Source organism: Rhyacophila brunnea, unplaced genomic scaffold (genome assembly GCF_057557595.1).
Source record: "Rhyacophila brunnea isolate RB1 unplaced genomic scaffold, BYU_Rbru_1.0 scaffold_6, whole genome shotgun sequence".
In the NCBI taxonomy this organism is placed as follows: Eukaryota; Metazoa; Arthropoda; class Insecta; order Trichoptera; family Rhyacophilidae; genus Rhyacophila; species Rhyacophila brunnea.
Window position 1 is genome coordinate 31,026,032 of NW_028233276.1, and position 25,166 is coordinate 31,051,197.

General features: G+C 32.6%; 2 protein-coding genes across 2 annotated transcripts in view; one reads left to right on the forward strand and one right to left on the reverse strand.

Moving 5' to 3' along the window:
* Sema5c (Semaphorin 5c) overlaps positions 1 to 25,166 on the forward strand; it is a 459,820-nt gene that overhangs the window by 412,335 nt on the left and 22,319 nt on the right. The window lies entirely within an intron of this gene.
* Positions 23,756 to 25,166, reverse strand: part of LOC147065534 (uncharacterized) — a 43,824-nt gene continuing 42,413 nt past the window's right edge. The window contains exon 2 of the mRNA XM_085956923.1: positions 23,756 to 25,031. Coding sequence (XP_085813049.1) covers positions 23,756 to 24,385 — 630 coding nt within the window. The 5' untranslated portion in view covers positions 24,386 to 25,031. The remainder of the gene's footprint in view (positions 25,032 to 25,166) is intronic.

A 25,166-nucleotide genomic window follows, 5' to 3' on the forward strand; every position in this document is an offset into this window, starting at 1 on the left:
TGATTCTCATTTATATTTTATTTTATTAGTATATACCTATTTTTTTTTTGTTTTGTATAATAAAAAAAATCGGTTGTGCGGCCCGGTAGGAAATCTCATTTTCAGAATCTGGCCCGGCTGCTGAAAAGGTTGGCCACCCATGTCCAATATGAAATGCTTATCAAATTGCGTTATTTTTTATTTATTTGTGTTTTACATCAAGGAATCATTAGTTACCCTAATTATTAACTGTCGCATGGCTCTTAACGTTCAATTGAATTGCAATTGAACAATTTTTAATAGACCATTTCTATTATTCAACGAATAATTCACAAGATTTGATTCAGATTTTAACGGTGGTAATTTGTGTATTGTAGTGAAATGAATATAGATAGATGTGGTTGATAAAATTCTATCGGCGTTCTAATAAGGGTAATTATTGCAAGTATGTGTTCGTGTATTTGCAGCATTAAATTCTGCCAACAAATCTCCGGGTGTTTGCGTATTGTATCACTATCCATAATTATTTTTTTGAACTCTCCTTTCGCCCCTTTTGTCTAAGTACTTAGTTATTTCAGGTGACGATACTCATAGCAAAACGTAACAGCACGTCAAAAAATATACGCCTTTGAAAACTTCAAGAAAAGCAACAGGTTACTCCCGTTATTTTGATTTTCATTAGCTGGAAATAATTTTAAAATGCAGGGGAACTTCGACCGACAAAATTCAAATTATATAAGGAAAACATGAATATTTTACGTATATTTTACCTACTTTAATATATATTATGGAGACCAAATATCACAAAAAGTTAAACCTTTAAATCTATATAACGCAATAAAAACAACTTTGTAGTGAAAACAAAACTGTCTTGTGATTGCAACTAAGTATTGTCTTAAAACCTGATATCACTTACATTTAACCGCCCTACCAAGAATATGTAGTTGGCTTATCTCAGCTTCTGAGTATTGAAAATACTGAAGTTACTAGAACATGATACTGGCTATTGTTCAACAGAATGTTAACTACACTTACTAGGATTTTTACGTAGTTATTTACACTTAACAAGTGTTACACATTGTTTTATAAACAGATGATAATGTCAACATAGTTTTATTATAGAGCACTCTTTATTGATTCTTTGAAAAGGTTTTCGTATTGCGATGTGTATTATCAATGACTTTAGATTATTTTTTTGTCATTTTAATTCTGATTGTAATAATTACCTGGTATTTTTAAGACTTCAATAACTCAGAACGCGTATTTTCAAAGCATCACTAAAGTCATTAACAAAATCGACTACATATGCATATAGATCTGATCCCAATGATTTCAAATCAGACTCCGATTTCAACAATTAAAATAGGCTTACCTACAGTACTGTTGTGAAAATGCTGTATGAAAGGCAATGATAAACTATGAATATACCTAAGTACTTTGTATTATTTGTAGTATTGTATGACATTTTTAGCATCACTACCGCATCTAAGAATATTCAAATATATATTATTAGTTAAAAGTTAACTTACCTACCTACGCATAAGAGATGTTTATTTTTATCATTAAACGTTAAATGTTTTTAGATACGTACTTATTTATTATTTAAAATGAATATTATCAATAAAATAAATTGAATGGTATTTTTCCATTTCACTCGCAGAGGCATTTTAAGAGGCCTACAATGATCAGAGTAATATAGGAAATAATCGAGATCCACTGGAATAAGGCACTCTAAGAGAAGAGAATAATGGATATACTCTTTTAAAATTCATTAATTAATAATGCGCGTTTTACAAATTATTAGTTAATGACATTGTTTCCCAAATAAACACCATGCTCTTGCCGCTTTAAGACATTTTCCAAAAATAATTAAGTGTGTTGGGGGAGGGGAGTTTTATGTAATTATGAATATGTGTATAAGTAAATAAATACATGAATAACTACTATATATTAAAATATGTAAGTATTTAAATATCTAGGTACCTAAAGAAAAACAATAGCATACCTAGTTGCAAATACAAACAATCAAAACGTAATTTAATGAATGGAATGGAAATCTGTGTGATTACTGATCATAATAAATTATATTAGTTCAGCTAATATACGGTTCGATGTTTGTGATTGAATGCGAAGACGAGTTTCACGCCAATAATTCATTTTTTATGTTCGCACAAAATCCTATTGCATATTTTATGTTTACCACGAAAATTTTAACCGCGTACCGCAGTCTTAGAAACAATGGTTTAAACATTAAATAGTACAAAAAATATTACTTATTAAAATCTTATATAATTGAGTATTCGTAATTGTATTCGTATTGGATTGTCATTTGCCAAGATATATTAATTAAACAGACGTTCTTTATGCATGTCGTAATAATAGATAATTGCATTAGTTGGAGATTTTAATCACATGGTACTGGGTTATGTCAAGTTCGTTCGTAGTTTCTGTCGCACTGTTAATTAGCATTTGTGCCATGTCCCTGGCAGCTTGCAGTCAAACTGACGTCTAAATCATTGACTAGTAAATCCTAGCATGCAATAATTAAATTATTTTCATTCAACCGTTTTCTCCGATATATTTTAATATAAATATTTCAACTCATCATTATTAATAAACTATATCTTTTATTCAACGAATAAGACACAAGATTTGAGATTTCAAAGACATAATTTGTAAAGATCTCATGTATATCGTATATACACACTAGAAAAAACCATTTTGTAGAAAAAAATACGACATCCGACGGGACTTGAACCTGTATCTGCTGGACTCGCGCCAGTATGCTTTTCCAATTTAGCTACGTGCGTCTTATTAAATTACGACAATTTTAACTGGTAGTCGGGTGTCGTATTTTACAACGTTTTTATTAGCTCGTATTCTTGTTTGTCCGGTGGTTGTTCGTCCAGTACAAATCTTGCAATCGATTTTTAACCTAACTTCCCGACTAGCTAGACATTTGAAACTTTTAGAATATATGCTAATGCATTCTATTAATACTTTTAGCCATCTTTAAACAGAATTGAATTATTCATTTTCAGTTAATTCTGTTTTGTATGGAAAGTTATTTCAGAAAAATCCGTAAAAAGTAAAATACTATTATTGGTTGCTAAGAGGGTGGTCCTAGCAACTAAATTATTAATATATACGTGCGTTACTATGGAAATCAAAATGAAATGTGAAAATGACATTATTTCATTATTCTATATTTGTTGGTTTGTTTGTTTTTTATTTACTTCATATCACATACAAGTTTGAGCATAGTGAGCATAATAATTCAACAGAAAATTTAAAAACGTATATAAAAAGTTCTTTTTATCTTGTAATTATTTTTCTACAAAATGATTTTTTCTAGTGTGTATAATATATGCATTGAATGTTTTCAAATTATGTATATCATCATTATTAGATTATTGTAACCGTTAAGCATTTAGATTATTTAGAATATAATATAATTTCAATATTATATCAATACTCTGGAGACCCATATTCTCCGCCTGTGATCGATAATAGTAATTTTCCTTGTACTTTTCTTACAATACTAATTTTAAATATATTATTAATTGTAATTACCTATAAGTACCTACTCAAAGTAAAATTACAAAGCCTGCGCTGATTGAATTTATGCAAACAATGTGAATGATAATTTATTAAGATTCATAACGGATTACGGTATCTGTACCGTGTAATATGAGAAGATTGGAAAACCAAGATTACCAATAAATTTCATTTAGTGGTAGTAAATTGTATATTAGTAAATAAGTCAAGTCTTGCAGTCATTCTAAATGTGGATAATTAATATTCAAATTTCGAACTTTCTTACAGAGATTGATATCCATTTTATTGAAATATTGTATTGATGAAATACAACTTTAAAAGATTTTAATGTCATATGCAACTGAATTAATTGATAATAATTCTGGATACATGGACACTTTGTAATAATACACAAGTGCCTACTTACCCTAAAAGTATAAGAGGAAGCTTGAGTGAAACACGAAAACTCGCAGGGTATCGAGATACATACTGTAGAAACATATTATTAATAAAATGAATTATTATTCTTTCGAAAGATAGATATATTTCTGTAACCCATCGCAGATGAAATAAAAGCGAAATTTTCTATATTTTATACCTACTATATCGTAATATTATTTAACTATGGATATTCTGTTCTTTGGTCCACTTCGAAATTAGATCAATAATACATAAACAATTTAGTGTTTATTTCTTTTAGTTAAAAAATGCAAGGTTCCTCACATTTTGGTGGTGACGTTTGGTGAAGTCTAGATGCCAGACTTTAATCTGTACAAAATGGAAAAAAAAACAGCGATAACTTTAAATTTACTACGAAATAATTACAAGATAAAAAGAACTTTTTATATACAACGTTTTTAAATTTTCTGTTGAATTATTATGCTCAATATGCTCAATATGCTCAAACTTGTACTTGATATGAAGTAAATAAAAAACAAACGAAACAAACAAATATAGAATATCTACTGAAATGTAATTTTATAATTTTGATTTCCATAGTAATGCACTTATATATTAATAATTTAGTTGCTAGGACCACCCCCTTAGCAACCAATAATAGTCTTTTAATTTTTACGTATTTTTCTGAAATAACTTTCCATACAAAACAGAATTAACTGAAAATGAATTCAATTCTGCTTAAAGATAGCTAAAAGTATGTAAAGGATGCATTGATTGGCATCGTGTTCTGATATATTCTAAAAGTTTCAAATCTCTAGCTAGTCGGGAAGTTAGTTAAAAATCGATTGCAAGATTTGTACTGGACAAACAACCACCGGACAAACAAGAATACGAGCTAATAAAAACGTTGTAAAAATATGATTTTAAGAGTTCATATAGATTCTATTGTGTATTTGACAGCCGTTTTATGTTAGCCGCGGTGGTGGATTTCGGATAATTTCGCGACTAATATAATATAGCCTTAACCCAAAGATGTTGTATAAAATGAATGCTTTTCTTCATTATTTTCTTCAGCCCCTATAAATTTACAATGTAACACTATATGAATTATCGTACTTACGTATGGCGATCAATATTAAATTCAATTGTAGGACTGTAGAACTAAAATAAATTGGTTAACCCAAAAGTCTGGAAGGAATCATAATATATAAACATTTCATATAGCGATTATAAAACAATGTTGAATTAGATCATTTGCGTTGTCAACATTGTTTATAAAAAAACACGTATTTTCATGTTTATGTTGTTCATCTAAATATGTATGGCTCATTAGGTATTTTTAGACTTGAAATACCTATACAACACGTTTATATCAAGCTTGCTACAATTGAATAGGCACTGCAAAATACCATCAGCTAATTTGATCGATAGCCTTTATCCCACATTTTTTAGATTCATTCATAATACTATCACGCTCAATCTTTACATAAAAAAATTAAAAAAAAACATCTTTGCATCGTAAGCAATAATATTAATATTCTCTAATAAATGTATCTATTATAAAATATACATTTTAACCGTTTCTCTCACGTGCAAAGCGTCCAATGTTTGTTACGAAATGTGCATAATTGGCCTGACGTCTCAGTGCGGAGATCCTTATTTGCGTGAAGGGCGGATGTTATTAGCCTAATGGCGGTTCTCAATTCACACCCTTCCGCTCACTTCAAATGGACAGTCGACTTCGGCAATTTAGACACGTCGCGTAAATGCACTTAGGTATCACTGCAACTCAATTACGCGAATGATACGCACAGCAAGTACCGTATTGGGGAACAATGCTAGAAATTGATTGAGTTACTTTAGGCTATACCTACTTCAGTTGAGGCATGGTCTACAAAGATTGTGGCTAGGCGATGCGCGGATTGTGCAAATGACGCGTGCCGAACGAAATATAATTTGTTTTAAAAATCCAACATCCGTCCATTTAATGTTATGTTTATTGTTATATTACTAATAATAAAAGTATATTCATTGCCTTTTTAAGTACATACGTAAAGTTTTTTAGTCATCTTTACACGATTTAAGAACATTTTCATCCGACGCCATGACAAAACAAATCGACGTGCGGACACCTCGACTGTCTGTCTCCGATTGGCGACTAGTGAGTTGAAAATTATTTGCCGTTTCACTGAAGTACGCTCTTAATATGAATTTATTTGTAGATAACTGAAAGTATCACAGTTCTCTTTGACCTGTCGTACCGGAAAGAGATGGCCGTATAGCATTGGGCTAATAAAAAATGACGCGTTATTTGTGTAGCATTACAGACAGTAATGTTCTAATTTTATTAGATTGAATAAGCACATTAATTTGACGTTGATTGCTATCAAGTATCTGATTATAATGCTGTCATTATTATCAGATATTTTATAGGTAGGACTTGATACTTACAAGCACCTACTTGCTAACCTACGTTTGAATCATTAAAAAAATTATATAAATATATACGATATGATTTTGTTTCTAATTTAGGTCCTTACCTACGTATTTCTTGTATCTGCACCTTGTATTCCAGTAGTTTTTTTTTTTTTTTTAACTGAATTGAACTTAATGCTTTACGGCCATCGGTTTCCGATACAATATCCCACGTACAATTGTATGCGTATGGTGCGAACGGGCATGTTATATGTTATAATAACTAAATTTCCGTCAAAACTTAAAAATCAAAATTTATGCATTTAGTGTTTTGTGTTATTTCTGTATTTTCGTATTCCGAGATAATAATTTAGATTCCAAAGTAACACGTTTCTGTATCCATCTTCTGATTTCATAACATTAATATAAAATAAATGTGCAATTATGTGTGTATTATGTTTTAATCCTACCCTGACCATAGCGCACACACAACTTGTTCTTAAATAAATGTTAATACGTTGTAAGTCAATTCCAAGATTCTTATCTTGCATTGCGATTAATCACTATCGTTGCACGTCACTCCTCGTGGAAAGTGTGAAGAGTTGTTCCGCAGGGTTGTCATCTTAATCGATTTGCTGCGCATTGATGACCCGTTTCCATAACTTTCGTGGACTTCCGACCTCTTTGAGTGTTGATATAACATCACATCTGACTGTCAAGAGAAATTTCAATTCGCAGATTGACTATGGATTAATATCACAATACAATATTAAACTGTAAGATTCATTGATAATTTCCTTGCAATTTTCAATGCGGAATCCGTAAGTGATTTACTTTCGATCACCGATACTGATAGAATAATATGTTAACGTACTGTTCGCGTACTTTGAATCATAAACTGTATGTTGTATCGCACCTTATCAGTAGGGAGCGGATTTATATGCAACAAAAAACATGATTATATGCATTTCAAATCAATAAAATATGCACTAAAACAGAAGAAATATGCAGTTAAAAATTTACATCTTTTGTGGGAAAAAATTGTAAATACCCACTTTTCGCAATATTACTGACATAAAATCGAATAACTAGTTATAATTTTTCAACATAATACGACAGCAGAACAAAAAAACACAAACAATGAATATAAATTTAATCAATTACAATTTTCAAAATAGTTTTTTCACAAGCACGAATAATTGAATAATAAATGCAATATTTATATCATATTTTTTTCAATATGCTCTTGCATTAAATTTTCCGCATATGTATCTATTAGTATTTTGTTTATATGCGGAAAACGACCTCTGAACGTCCACAGAGGTGATTGAGAAAACTTTAAATAATAGTGCCCGAGTTGACTTCACCTTTTCTGATAAATCCACAGCTCGGAGATGGCATTCAAAATGCAAGTGCATCTAAACTATCTACCTTACTAACTTAGTTATATTTCGATAAAATAATTTAAAGCTCTAAAATATTCATTTATTTATGAAATATGTACTAATGTCTCAAATATGCTCTAACGTCTCAAATATGCATTTATATGCACAATAAAACTTATTTTGGATGCTGTGTCTTTCAAAACAGATTTCTGTGCAACTCTCATAGCTGTGCATACACCCTAACAAAACATGCACTAGCATAATATAAATCCGGGCCCTACTTTATCTAGTAATCAGTTATCAGTATCACACATAATTTTCACGATATTTATATGCCACTAGATTGATACACGTAACATACTTAGGTACTATAAAATATTTTTACATCTCAATTACACCGAGTTTGGCCGATTTATCATAAACTTTACGATGCATAAAATAAATTATGGCTCATTTAAAATTCGACAGTTTTTCTTCGAGACAGATTATTGCGTAAAATATTGTATGCATTTTTTTTATTTAATCGATATATTTTTACTATGCTGTAACGACTTGTAAAAAAATCCGGTACTATAATTTAATATTTAGAAAATACCATAATGGTTACCTCTTGAAAAAATGCTATTATTTGCCAGTAGCGTAGATAATTTTAAAGATAAAAACTTTTATAATAATAATATGTACATTTGTATATGACAATAATATACTAATTGGTTAATATTGTGAACTACTAGGTAGGTATGTCATTGTTATCTGTTATCTTTAATCGAAGTTTTGTAAAAATATGACAGTTAAATTCGAAAACTCCGTATTGATTTATTATTAATTATATATTTTAAATATTAATTATGTTTATTAGTAGGTACCTATAAAATTGCATAATATAATTTATTTTGACTCAATTTTATTACACGTTGGTTTGAAAAAACAACTTGGCATGTACAGTAATGTGACTTTTTGAAGCTGGTTGAGTTTTTTTCAAATTTGGATACATAAATGCGTCTTATTTGTTTCGCAGATTATATAGAAGTACTACATACTCTTTTATATCTGGTATTCATCTATCTATACGATGATATTTTTTATTGTGATTACACCTTGCTTTTTGGTACAAACTGAGATTCATAGGGTTAATTTAATGTTACTTGACCCAGTGGAATGGTACAACGTTTTTACTTATTATAGTTCACTTCTAATTTCACTAGTCTCTATGTGTAGGTTAATCGGCCCTGTTAAATAATGTAATATTTAATTAAGTAAAAATATTTTGTCATGTATTTATCATGCATGCTTTTTTTATAGGTTCCTACTAAAACAAAAAAGCAAATCATTTCCGTTTGCAAGGTTGCAACTGACAGCTGAAAATAAAAATCAAGCCAGCCAACACAACATAATAATATTAATCTTTCATTGGTATGTTTTATGAACGCCATTGCCTGTCTGCTAATATTATAATGATTGGCGCTTCAGGCGAAAACAGACTAGCATATACGAGTATGTGCAAAATCTATTATCACCAATAAAATCCGATAAGGCTTTCATTCGACCGAGCGGTTTGCCTTGTCCGACTGGCGGAATTTAGTGAACTTCTAAAGTAGGCTTCGACATCCGTCGAGGCGCCGTCGATTTTTGCCTCGAGCGTCGCCATTCGCCATATTGGACGTCGTAAAATTTGTTGAGAAATGCAAACAACTCTACCTGTCTGTGTTTACACTTTTGTTAACATATGTTGTGTTTTAATGATTGTTTTATATTGTCAATAAACTTAAATCTAAAGTGAGTTTAATTGTGAAAATTACAAGAGAATTGACCGCGCGGACAATTGCACGCATCGACAACAGACACACTGGAAAATAGAGCCCACTTACAGATAGATATATATTATAGGATTAGAATTTTTTCAATCCCGGTATTCGGGGAAAATTTGCTCATTTTCAATCTCAAAAATCCCAAGATTATAAGATGTTCCAATTCTGAGATTTCGGGATCAAAGCATAGAGCGAAATTCCGAGATTTTAAACTTTAATCGATACAAGTTTAAATAATTTGGGCAAGAAACAAAATAACGCGATAGTCAGGCGATACAACAGGCATGATTTTAACAAAACCCGCAGAAGCAACCGCAAACAACAAACACATGCGCACGGGAAGGTATTGAATTTGCACATATTAATAGCCAAGCAGTTCAACTCTACCTTCAGTCTTTATTTTATTGTATTCTAAAGAACTTGTACATACATCTAATACGCTATCTTATCAATGATGGAGGTGTTTGAACAGGTTAACGTAAAATGGTTGGTCGACTTTAGCTCCAACTGAAATTTGAGGATAGGGAAAATTAAAATAGGAAACTACAATAAGTGCGATCGAGTCTACATCGGGAAGATACCACGTTCTTTCAACATTAGACAATGAACGTGTTAGATGACAATTTTTAACAAATTGCAAATCACCTAGTTGAAAATAATCATAACCTTTTCAAAGATAATTCCTTCAGCGTAAGTAGCATTAACAATCAATAGGTAGTTTTAGATTCCTAGAAACAATAATAGCAATAACACATTAGTTTAGACAATATCTTAATCCCTAATTTCTCCCACTCTTTACGACTTTCCTCATTTAACAATTTCGACCCTCTCCACTCAATTATTACTTAGAATTATACGAACTCTCCCTTTTTTACAACATATTACCTCCCTTTTTAATCCCCACCACACAATTTTAAAAATAATTTTAAGTCTACACAAACTCGATTGTAATTTTCGGCACCCATAATGGACAACGCACTCAATACAGTAGCTAGCAATTAAATTCACGCACAGCGACATTCGCACATGGATAGGTAGACGTCACGCAATTTCCATTATGCGATATCACGCATCGGGAATTTATAGCAATATCACCTTTATTGTAATGGCGTTAGAATAGTGTTTCTAGTGTCAATGTTCATTTGACCGAACCGTTCGGCAGACTCGACTAAAAGCATCCGGAATTTATAGCAATATCACCTTTATTGTAATGGCGTTAGAACAGATTATGCCATTCGGCAAACCCGACAAAAAAGTGAGTGTCATTTTTATTCCCAGATGATTCGTCCATGAAAAAACTGACAACGCGAGAGACACACGTCTCATAGAAGACAATAAAATAAATCATAGAGTTTATTAAAATAATTCCACGTAATTGTTTTGAAAAAAAAAACAATATTATTAGATTACCCACCTACTCGTGTATTTTATTTACTGTTGTATTAATAAATATCACAACTTTACAATGAATATCTTTGTGCAATGCATTTAGTAAGTCATGTTCTGAAATACTGGAAATAAATTCTTGATTCGCAATATTCTGTCAATATTTTGCAACTCTCGTAAATCATCACGATAAACCCGAGATTTGGATTAAATGTGACTATAGCCTTTTGAGAATACTCAATAATAATAATTTCTATTGCACATTGACTAAATGCTTACTTAACTTGTGTTAAACACCATCGTTAAGACCGCTTGTATTCGCATTATAATTGAATATTTTCGAACACCACTTACGATGACTTGCAGCAAAGCTTATATTGCATACTATCAGATGTCATACATATTATTTCGACGAAAGGCAATTTCCAACATTCGATTTCTACATCTTAACGAATTAATTTGTTATTATCAGTGTTCATTGGCATATTTATAGAATGGATAATTTTAGTAATCAAAAATATAATGAATTAACATACGAGGGGAGTCCCATAAGTTTGCGGAATGGTACAGAAAGAAAATAATAAATACTTATATGTTTTATATTTTTATTTTTCAATATAATCTCAACGGACATGAATACACTTCTTATATCTATCGATTAATTTTTCTAAACCTTCACAAAAATAATTTTCCGATTTGCATTTAAAATGGTCGTTTACGGCTGCCTGTAGGGACTCATCAATCATCATCATCAAAATGTTTTCCACATAAGTCTTTCTTCAAATTTTAATCACTAGGTGACAGATCAGGACTTGGAAGCCGTCATTGAAATTTGAGCCTTGTGAACAGGTGCGTTGTCATGAAGTAGAGACACGGCTTTTGTTTATTTACCCCTCCTTTTTACTTTGATAGATATAACCCCAATACTTGCTACTTTCACCACCATTCCGCGAACTTATGTAACTCCCCTGGTATTATTATTATCACACAATATACACAATACAAAGTATTAAAATAACAATGAGTTAACAGATTAAAATTAATTAATTGCAAATAATATCCTACCATTTATTAATATCATATTATATTGTATCATTGTAGAAGATTTTATAAGTTCATAAAATATGTTTGTCAAAGGCCTTTGATAGTCTAATACTGGCCTAAAGGACGATAATCGGAGACGAATAGCCACGATTTTGCTGCACATGCACTCTCGGATCGGAGGACTTGTTGCCGTGGCGATGCAGGCCATAATTCTGAAACCATGTGGGCAGGTACATTTTAATCGATGTGCCCGTTTGTAGAACTCTGTTATACAACGTTAACAGCTGTGGATATAATAAAACTGGCGATCTGAATAAATATTATAATAATTGTGAAAATAAGATGCCCGCGAACGACAGACGCGCACGCAGTCATTTTGTTTGGGGGCACTCAGAATTATTATGTTATTTCACATTCTCCGTCATTTAATTGATTACTGTAATGTAATTTTCAACGTAGTGTTAGATAATGCAACGTGTACATGGATAAACATTTTTTCACCACGCTTGTCGTAAGGGAAAATTGATTTCGTTGAATTGCCAGTGGCTTCTTTGAAGTCCATCAAATTGAGCCGCCTTAGATGGACTAGTCATGTATGACAAAGAATCTGACATCCAGGAAGCCGAAAGGAAAATGATGACCCAGTCGACGTCGCACAAGGTGGAGGGATAGTGTAGAGTTGGATTTAAAGATCTTGGGCATCTAAAACTAGAGGGAAGCAGCTTTGAATATACCTGGATAGTAGGCAGATGTTAAAGGAGTCCAAGACCCACATATGTAGCGCTGTAGCGCCAAGAAGAAGAAAACGATTATATTATATTATGCCTTATAATGTGATAATTTTAATCAAAAATTGCGTTACGACTAAATACGAGTGTTGTAATCTTAAGTAAATAGCATAAAACAAACGTATATCAAAAAGTAGTAGCCATTGCTTGATTTAGGAAATCAGAAGTGCCAACTTAGTGATGTTAATTTATTATCTATGCAGTTTACTAACTTGACCATGTTCATTCAGTAAATGCATTCAGATGAAATTATGGAAATAGTGTAAGTATAAGACTCATTTTATATAGAAAGGTGTTCTAAATTCCGAAATTCCGATAAAACCGAATTCGATAGTACCAAAATACAGAGTATAGCAGACCAACCAATGCTCTAATGATGAACTGACATTTCCACTGAAATCAAATTTACAATTATTTCCCTACAGGGAACTCGGAAATAATGGGAACTGAAATACATAAACGGGTAAGGCGATAGCAGGTAACCGACTCGTGTAAGGATGAATCCGGGTTAAACTTGCACACGTGTTAAGAATACGTTTTCCGTCGAATACTGAAAACTGCTCTCGGTTTATGCATGTACGCTCATTTAATGTTGGTGTATTACACACACTTTCGCACGTGCATAATGCGTGCTTCATTTTCGTAGGACACTCACACATTCAAAACCCTGCATCAATATGCGGCGTATTGAATATAGCCTATCGGTATTCTATTTATTATCTGTTCTGTGTTTCCCTACCTAATATAATTAAAACCATTGTCACCTCATTGGGTTTCTCTCAAATTCCATATTAGTTTCACAATATTCAACAATACTCGTAAAGAAATCTTAACATTACTTACTTGCATGACATTAATTAATATGCTAGACATCGTGGTTGACTATACCATTTAGTTTATATACTTAATATTATTATCAAACACTTGTTCACATCATAAGCAAGAATCTATGCGCCATTTCGTTCATAACGCCACGCTATCTTGGCAGAATGTAAAGGATAATTTCTCACTGCTTGGATCCTTATCAAAGCTGTTACTCCTTTTACCAGAAGTGTACAATATTTTAGATACTCGTACCTGCCTACGCAAAATTAATATACCTACTTTCCATCGACTGTGACCGGTTATTTATTACAGGCGCCTGATACTGAAATCATAACAAGAATATTGTTTATATATTCAAAATGATTGATTGAATTGTCACCCGTTTTGTATAAGTAGGTATCTACCTAACTTAAGATAATATATGACAGGGGTTCCCAAATGTTATTTCACCAGGAGCACATTTACGATCAAGAAGGAATTGGCGGGAAATTATTTCATAATGAAACTTCCATAATATTTTATCTACGTATAAAGGGTACACTGTCATAGGTCTGCTTTGAAAAACTGTCATATGATCAACCACTAATCCCCGTTTCAGACGGGACGCCGGTGTCGCGCTCGTATATAATAAGAAGGCCTTTGTATTCGAATAAATGGGCCTTTGTATTATGTTTATGAACGCCCAGAGCTAATGAGTCAACGCATAATTTCGCGATATAAATTAGAACATAAAACTGGCTGCGGTCATAAAAACATGTGTATCGGCGGCTTGAGAATGTAGCGGCCGACGGAAAAGTGTACCGGATACGCTTTGGCTCATTAGCTCGGGGCGTTCATAAACATAAAACAAAGGCCCTTTTATTCGAATACAAAGGCCTCCTTATTATATACGAGCGCGTCACCGGTGTCCCGTCTGAAACGGGCCTAAGTAGTTATATTTGTATGCAGTGGCTGTGGGTGCTGGTAATCCAATGCGTAGCGCACCGGCTTCTCATTCCGTTCGATTCCCGGTGATGTCACAATATGTACACATCTATCCAGGGCTTTTTTTTTTAAAGAAAAAAGGTCCCGTAACTCACTTCTCGTCAAGCTTTTTACTATTGAAAATTATATTCAAATATCATTTAATTTAAATCAAATTTCAAGCAATGCATAAAAAATTACATTTTATATACCTATTATTTTAGACATGAGCGCCAATTTCGAATTCATACACATTTCATCCGGTTCCGATAGGTACCATATTTTATCATTTTTATGAATAATTATATAAATATGGATTGCAATTATCTAAACGCGAACATCGTTTCGTCTAATTTCATTTGAAACATTAAAAGTACCGTGGAAAAAGGTGCCGGAACGCCGTTCCACCGCGTTACATGACAAAAAAGCCCTGCATCTATCTATAACCTATGTGATTTTCTCAAAGCATGGTTGTTTTCGTGATTTTATACTGCCACTACTACAGTACCGTTTCAACACGACTACACTTTACTTTCATTGGTCCACCTGTCTAAACAATAGGTAATATTTACATTTATTAGTATAGATAGCTGTAATACTGTATATTTCGTATCTGTTGGCAATGTCTCATTGAAGCGGACGGAATGTGTCATGTGAGTCTATTCTATATACAAGGCGGCTATCGACGGTAGTTAATCATATTTATGTAGGTAGGTATTGACTAAACTATCAAAACTGTATATCTCGCTCTAAAAGTTAACACAGCCGGAGAGATGGGTTGTTAAAACATGGCACAGTTTAGTTTTAGACGGTTAACTTATTGTAACAATTAACCACCTCAATACATACATATTATAAACTACCGCCCATAGCCGCCTTCTATATAGAATATACCCACTGATTAATATTATACTATCTGTATATTTATATATAATAAATAGCAGTGGCGAAGGGTGACTTTTGGGAAGAGGTAGGCTGTAGAGATCAGAGAAAAATAGCACACTTGTAAGGTATACTTACAGGAAATAAGAAGATAATACTTACGATATTAGTACTGATGAATAATAATATGTGCACACTGAATCGTTGAAATTTCAATAGCTCACCGACGGTATAAAATTGAGCGATGAGTTTAAATTATGTATTTTCATAAACATTCATACACGTAACATACGCCCAAAAATATATCATTGGTGGCTTTGAAAAAAGCCGTTGTTGTCATTTTGCCATTCAAAACACTTCAAGATATTTCAGTAGGTAATTAATATAAAGACTTACTATATGATCATTTGTACTCTAAGTCAATTCGTCTGTTTTTCTGCAGATTTTTTTTTAAAACATCAAAACAACAATAGCTATAATTGAAAGATTCGATAATCTAGTTTGATTTTGAGTATTTCGACAATATGTGTGGACACATAAACGTCAAACTCGAAAACGATATTTTTAAAATTTGATCCGTACTACAACAATGACCAATTTTAATTCGAAAACTAGACATTTTTACAAATAATTTGTATTTAAAGCACTGACGAATGACTTAGGGTACAAAAAAAGATAATCTATCCACATTCAGAACACAATAAATCACTGAATTGTCTCACAAAATAAAACTATACCACCATGTTTTGAACAATAATCTGACTGAATTAAAACGATATAAATTATGTTTATCTATGACTGAACTAATCTAAATAATTATCACGACTTACAATTATTTGTTATTTTTAAAAACAATTAATAATTATATCTGATTGAACCCAATAGACATTATTTTTTTTAAATCATCTTATTTATTTATTATTTGCTTAAAGCGGCAGGCATAGACAATAAACTTTGCAAAAAGAGTTGGAAGCGGGTCTCTCGAGCGCTTCCGAAACGCGACAAAATTTGTAGACTTGCTTGAAGAGATGAGTCATCATAAGTATAGAAAACAATTCTCGATTATGATGTCAATAATCGTCATTCAAAGAACAAAAACAGATGTCGCTACTCGCTTGTAATTTTTTGTTTGATTCTAAACTTGACTAATTTAAACAGTCGGGTCAATCTACATTCAAATTCACACAATAGATGACTCTTAATATTTTAAAATATTCCATATTTTTATTTATGTATATTGTTATTTAAATTTGAAATAAATACTTGAAGATATAGTTTTCTTAGAAGGTAGGCTTTAAATAATCGCTTAGTATGGAGCCTTCGCCACTGATAAATAGTACAAATGTGTTGTGTATTACTTAATATAATGTCTTTCCACTAAGAATTGATAGTTAACACTTTTATAGAAATTTACTCTAAATTAGTTGTGTAGAGAAGTATGTGTCTTATCGTATAGGACTATAGGACATAGGTTTATATGCATATTGTATCCGTGCCTACCTATAACAGATATTGGAGTGACAAAATAGCAATCCATTTTTTCGGGAAACATGCCCCTAAAGAATCAATCATAGTATTTTTTTTGTGACTGAATATTTCCACGCGTCGAAATATTGTTTTTTTTCTACATATGTCTCAGGCTTATTTGGCAGGTTAATAAAATGCGCGCTTCCTCCTATAAACTTTTTACGCTCTTATAATAAACCTTGTCTATGAAAGCTTAAACGTTTTAAGCTTGGTTTAAATGAATGCAATACTACTTTTGGATAACACATAATAAACTATACAATACAAGTATGTATAAGGACATAATATTGTGTTTTGGGAAATAAAGATGAGAATATTATCGATTCGCCTTGATTTACTTACTGTGTTGTCAATTTTCATATTCATACATTTCAAAATCGGCCTGAGAGTGGCTAGATTGATCGGACACCACATCAGTTGAAGTACCTAATCGAGATGGTTCAGAACAAATCTTTGAGACTGCTTTACTTGGAGTTGTTATTATCCGTGGCTTCTTTATCCAAGTGTCATTCTCGTGGGGTCGCTTACGTTAAAATACGTACTTACCTATTTATTATCTTAATTATTTAACCAGGTATATATTTTTTTCTGGTAACAGTACATAATATACCCTCTGGACAAAATCCCCTTGGACATTAAACCACCCGTCAATAACCCCCCGTCAATAACCCCCCGGACATTAACGCCCCGTGTAAAAAACCCGAGAACATTATTTATCCGTGTTATTAAAATAAAACTCTTAAAATATTTTTTCTTTGACACCAACGCGTAACTACAAAAATTTTGTTGACAACATATGTTTGAATAAGTTTATAAAAAGAATTCTCAATAGATTTAAATTAAATTATTTTCTTACTCTATCTCTAAAATCTGCATATTAAGGGGTTAATTTATATTCACACTTTGTTTTGACAAATATTTTTTATGCCTATTGTTTGTTGTGACAAGAAATTTGTATTAAATAAATTTAAACTTTTTTGTCAAGGGGTTAATAATTATTGTCTCCTTTCCCATTTTCCTGCCTATACGCGATGTTTCTACACAAGGCCATTTTTGTAAGTTTAGTGTCGTTTCTCGCTCTGTATTTTTATGTCATGTTTCGCTTGTATCATTTCCTCTTATCACTTGTTTTTTTTTGTCCCATGTAAACGATAGTTCAATAATTAGTAATACATATGTGTAATTCTATAATTCTCACATTTGGTTTGACAAAACTCCGTCCAAAAGTACAGTTAGTCCGAATTTTCTAGTTTCACAAATAAGTAGACTGCATGGTTTTAATTAACATAATATTGTGTAGGTATTCCACAGATGCAGTAATCTATTGCCGCATTTTTGCATCGGATACTTTTCACATCAATACTCCGTAGTGTGTATGAAATCCGGGGTTAGATCCATCAATATACTAATTAATAGACAGTGTTGAAAGATTTGTGAAAATATTGACGAGTGTGTTCCGGAACCAGAAGGTATTAAAGTTAAAGCTTTGGTACGATTAAATTCAGCAGAATATTTCGCCCGTGTAAACTTAAATTAGAAAATGGCACATAATAATAATTTTAAGTTGTCGTTTTAGTATTTTTCAATATGACACGATGATAGTGTTTTAAAAGTCATAAAATGTCGTAAACACAGAGTTTAAATATACAAGCAGGGCATAAAAGAAACTGTTCAATTTCAAACGTTTTCTATTCGTAAAGTCGTTCTTTCGATGTTTTAATAACTCGTTATTTCATTCTGGTATTATTTTATTATCACTTAATAAAATAAATACTGGTAATTGCATATTTAAGTATCTATAAATGTAAGTATTTCAAATAGAATTATACAATATTCGTAATGCTCCGGTATTAATTAACCTTCTGCTACAATAAAACATAGATAAGTATCTAACTATTTCATACACACATAGAAGTACATTATATTATGTTACTATTTATATAGGTATTACACCAATACCTAAGTGTCACTATAATTCTACAGTGCAATACACTTATTATAAGCTAATTATATTGTTTGCAGAATGTCTTCTTCCAAATCATGTCCCAATCGCTTGGTAAAAGTGAACGAACTGGTCCGTCTCTAAAATCTCGTATTGTGTATCAAGCTCTTTTGTTGCGGTGCACTATCGAGGTTCTTAATTTTTTTTTATTCGATTAATATAAGTAAGCACCTCTGACTCTATCAAAATGATGTGGGTCGAGCAGTCAGTCGAGTTGGTACACTTAGTGCAGGATCCCATAGACTTGTCGTATACATAATATGCGGAACGCATTCTGACAATTGGAATAGGTTCTAGGGGTCACCAAGATATATAATGTCGATGTTGCCAGGCGATATTAGTGGTCAATTTTTTTTTATTGAGGTTTTAATTTTTTTTCTTATAACCCACCAAAAATTGTTCTGAGTTCTTCAATAAAACCATGACCGAATCAGTAATTGATTGAAAATGCAATAATTGTACCATGCCATCGGCATGGTCGTAGAACGGTTCGTCCCATTTGAAAAAATAAAAATAGCGGGTACTGCAATGTGTTCAAAATTATCGATTCTTAGGATCCTCCTTGGCTTAAATTATATTTTTTAGTAGCATTTGTGTATTGAATCACCCAGATTGCTTTCTTTACCATGTTATATGCATATGACATTGTTTTAGTATTATGGTTAATACAGAAATAGTGTAGGTTGCACATATAGGTTGGTGAATAAATGAAATAACGATAACGACTAACTACACTAAGTAGACACTTAATAAAAAAAAGAAACAAGTCAAGTGTTCAAACTGCTTTAAGTATCATGATCACAGTTTTTCCAACACTACTTACACATTTGCACAATGATATGCATGTCAAAGCCGATTTCTTATAGCTACATGATAGTGTACGGCAGTTAGAATTACAAATAGTGGATCAGATGAGCTTTTCCATAAATTAACTTGTGCTGAAGCCTAACAGTGTAAATACAATGAATCATATGTGCATATCACTCTTGACAAATTTAAACTAAATTCAATATTTTGGGAAATAAATTTATGCCGAAGCTCATTCGCTATTGGTTTTTGTTTATATAATAAGTAAGTGCAAACTTTTTCCAGGTCTTGAAACTGCTGTGGTCTTCAATAAACCATTTCCTAAAGCTGAAAGTGCATCCTGAACAAAACTCGTTGACGAGATGGTTAAAGCTTGTTTTTTTGTACCTATGCAACTAGTGGTGTAGTAGCCGGTTAAAGAATGTAATACTTGCAAAATATTACAAATATTTTAACCAAGAGATTCAGCTGCCAAATGGCATCCTAAAACACGGGATTTCTTTTGAGATCCCTCAAACCATAATCCACGGCAACCAATCGTTGCAAGTTTATTCCAGAAATAAATGCCTAAGATTAAAACATCTGTATCGGGAGTGTGTTAATCTCCAAATTTTGCATTTTTTACAGCATGAAATATATAACAGAACATTCTAGAATCTAGAGTTCATTCTAGAATCTAATGATTTTGATTTTAAATCAATGGCGTCATTAAAAATTAATCACTACAATTTAAACCATTGTGTGGGGTCGTCAAATCCACCACAAATCTACAGCTCACTTTCTTCGTTGATTTTTGCAAATGTGGGAGCATTTTCGCAAATAAATTTTACAAGCTGTAATTTATTTTGAGGGCTCACAAAATAATCTTTGCAATTAATCCACAACATCTAAGGGAAAATCTTCAAGGATCTTTCTTTATCTTTAACGCTGTTTAAGGGCTTCAACACAAGTTTATTTATGGAAAAGCTCATCTGATACACTATTGAGCCTACTGATTTCCTACAACTTGGCTTTGAGTTACGAGAAAATAATTCGTATCCAAGAAAAATGACGAATGAACCTCTAACAAATTATTTAGTTAGGCCATGCAAATGTAATTCTAACTGCCGTATATTATCATGTAGTTATAAGAAATCGGCTTTGACATGTATATCATTGTGCAAATGTGTAAGTAGTGTTTGTAAAAACTGTGATCATGATACTTAAAGCAGTTTAAACACTTGACTTGTATCTTTTTTTTTTAAATAAATGTGTACGTAGTGTGGTAAGTGGTTATCGTTATTTCATTTATTCACCTACCTATATGTGCAACCTACAGAGTTTCTGTATTAACCATAATACTAAAACTAATGTCATATGCATATAATATGGTAAAAAAGCAACATGGGTGATTCTATACAAAAATACTACTAAATAAAATAATTTAAGCCAAGGAGGATCCTAAGAATCGATAATTTTGAACACATTGCAGTACCCGCTATTTTTATTTTTTCAAATGGGACGAACCGTTCTACGACCATGCCGATGGCATGGTACAATTATTGCATTTTCAATCAATTACTGATTCGGTCATGGTTTTATTGAAGAACTCAGAACAATTTTTGGTGGGTTATAAGAAAAAAAATTAAAACCTCAATAAAAAAAAATTGACCACTAATATCGCCTGGCAACATCGACATTATATATCTTGGTGACCCCTAGAACCTATTCCAATTGTCAGAATTCGTTCCGCATATTATGTATACGAAAAGTCTATGGGACCCTGCACTAACTTGCTCGTTGTTCACTAGCGACGGCGAGTCCTGGCTTATGTCCGCCCATTACACAAAATGCCTCGTTTATTTTATACCTTACCGGACCACGATATAAAATTGTTATAAAGTTGATAATAATATATGGCTATACAAACATTTGTTTCTGATTTATTTGTCGTTGATTCTATTTTTGAAATTATAAGTACCTATTGATTTATAGATTGGCAACCCTTTTTTCTCTGACAAGGATTTAGGTAGGTACAGACATGGTACAGACCTACAAACTTATCTGTAGAATGGCCAAAAGTGAAATTTTGACGAATTTTACGCCATTTTGAAAATTTTATGTGAATGTCACATTTTGTCCAGTTACGAGTCTTGATTGGGTAGTTTTCGACAGTGGCTCCCCTATCCCATTCTTTAGATAAGTTTGTAGGTCTGTACTTCATTGTTCTATATTTTTGTAGTTTTGACACCACAAAAGTAAAATTACCTAAATTTTCTATTCATATATCTATGTATTATGATTTTATCATCCCCAACCCAGCTGAAATTTGTCGAGATAATTATTACAGAATCGTTTTATATTTCAGATACTTTAACCGATCTGCCTGCTGTAAATAGTAAACAGATAAAGTTGAAGTTATAGCACCTGTACGCGTGCATGGATTTACTGGCAGCAGTAGTGGTTATTTTAAACTATCGTTATCTATATCTATATCTTTAATATATATCTTTAAAAGTGAGCGAGACGCGATCTTGTCATTTTATGGCTATTTGACATACATGTAGTGAAAATTAGTAGTTCATTTTTTCGCCGGCAGGTTTGCCACTATCGTTCTTCTGCGCAGGCGCAGATCGAAAAAATCTTACTGTCACATGAAAATTCAGAAGCTTCCAAACTTGTTTGATTAGTGCATGCAATCTTGCCAACTGCAGAGTAACATGTTTACCCGTACGTTTTCGTGTTATGGCCGCGATAATACTTACTGTCAACAGTAAATCCATACATATTGTGTAAGTAGCGTATTAGATTACATTAATCATTTTTTAAACATTGTCAATGATACATATTTACATAGATTCTTTCATACCACCATTTATTTTCTTTAATTTTGTAGTTTTTTTTAAAAATTATATTTCTGTAATACTATTTCACTATATTATGCTTAAAATAATATTATTTTAATAAACCCACGCGTAATATGATCAATTTGTATCGTATTACGAATGATTTAATACGCCATAGTGTCCAAAGCAAATCGATTACCACGCGAATATTAAATTTGCATATATCACTCTTCGACTGGTGAACTATCACAATTGTTGATTTATTTATTATTACAGTAGCCATTTTATCGATTACATAATATGACACTCTAATCTGAGGAGGGCCACAATTAAGGCGATCTCTGGAGCTGCACTAGTAGCAATGCCACGAAATATGGCGTCTTCCTTTGCTAAGTTTACCGTTGATCTTTTCTTTTGTTATTAGTTGGGGCATTCTGTACTTGTATCCTTGTATCATAATCATAAAATAGTTGTTTTGATAATACGCATAACTTCTCGTTTGAAGGCGTCATTTGTTAGCCTGTTAATTTAAGCAATTTAACTACTAGATAATTTTATAGATTGGCTAAATCTAAAACTGAGTAAAGTTATTCTCAGCTCGACATTGTGACCAACATTGCATTTATAGAGTTATGACTTTTATAACATAATAATTATTATAGAATATTATCTTCTCTCGACAAAATGATAGTTTACCAAGCTTCTTTGCGAATAGTCGTTGTTGACCGTTTGCTCAATTTATTCGTTCTTCGGTCCGACATTGACACATATTGAAAAAACTGAAATACAAGATTTACCTCAAATATATTTTTATAAAGATCACTAGCTGACCCGGCAAACGTTGTTCTGCCATATAAATTATTTCTAGTGAATATTTTGGTTGTTAAATATAAAATAATGAATGTATCGTAAGTGTGTGGGGATGGGATCTATGACAGAAAGCGGAATGGAGCGCTGTAGACGATGACCGCCGATAAAAACAAAAAAACACCAACCATTCATTTTCTCAATTCAGAATGAGTAAGGATGTTCATAATGAATGAATTACCTGTGATAGGATCTCGTTGTTTAATGTTTATGCAATAACCGTCTTGTCCCTTCCAGAAAATTAGCGGATATTGGAGAGCGTCGTATGAACGGTGTGTGTCAGTGATGAACTCCAGATTATTGTTTCTTCTTTGAATCACAATTCTCGCGTCGATGTTCGGTCGCCAACCATGATTCCAACAATGTCGTCAACAACAGGTGCATTGAATCGACGCACGTGCTCTCCAGTTGGTGTTTTATCAGGATTGATGACAATAGCGTGATTGTCACTTTGCAATTCGTGCATGTGTGCTTTGAACAATTTCAATAATTCATTGTGCTCATTCAATAGGGCGTCCAGTTTGCCGACGATGCGCCTGGCATTAGGCGAATTGGGGTTATTGTAGCCGCAACGTGCATCCACACGATTGATGTCCTCACCGGCCATGAAGTAGATTTGTAAAAATTTATGTGGTTCGTTTGGCATTGGCAGCAATGAGCCTACTTTGTGGTATACTTGGCCTTTGATTTTGAACGTAGAATGGAATTGTTGACCATTTGCCGCAGTATTGTGAACTATTTCTGTTGCTCCGAACGAAGTCATTTGGAAGTATGAATTGAATGTGCGAATGGACTTCAAGAACAGGTTTGAATCTGGAACCGTGCCGATGAGCAAGCCGTTCAATGGTTCTGGTAGTATCTCAATTTCTGGTAGTTGCACTTTTCCTGATGCGCAACACATCCCGGCTGACTCATGTTTGAGTTTGAGAGCATGACAGTAAGACATTCTTTGTCCATAGCACCAATCAGCACTTTCGGATGAGCGGAATATTCAATATCTGGCTCGTACTCGAATGCGAGACGAAGGAACGAAGCGGATGTAAATGCTCGATGTACTTGTTGGCGTTGTCGGTCATTTGCTCTGCGTGTGTTAACTACGAACCGGCGCGCTTGGGTCCGTTACAATTGTCGTTGTTGATTTCATTCAGCTCGTGCCTCTTGTGATTGAGATGCACGCAATTGCGACATGCTCACACGCACGTTTTTTTATCTTGTTGGATTTGTTCGTCTGTTCTTTCTGCTCTACTATTTTGCATGTTTGATGCTTTATTCGTTCGACGGCCGAAATGGCCCCCCTTGCGTCTTGCTGGCATTGTGCACTGTAATACACGCACACAAAAATAGATAAATTAAAATAAATCATACAAAATTTTGCACGCACTGCGTTGTGATATGCCAAATGAAATGTCAAAATGACGTGACGCTTCTCTTGAATTCTTCTCGGACGTAGCGCCATCTGTCATTCAACAACGTAAATAATTTCATTCTATTTGAAATACGAACGACGGTTAAATTTGTTCATACAAAAATAATAAAATCGCGATTAAAAAATGGGAGGGTGGGGGTAGGAGAATGAAAATTTGGGGTTATAAGTATTTTTTGATGCAAAATAATAAAAAAAATACAAAAAGAAATTTTCAAAAAAATAAAAGAAATTTTTTTCTGGATAGAGATACCCTAATCACCTAGCGGTATGAAATATACTTGTTGACCTATTCTCATGCCTA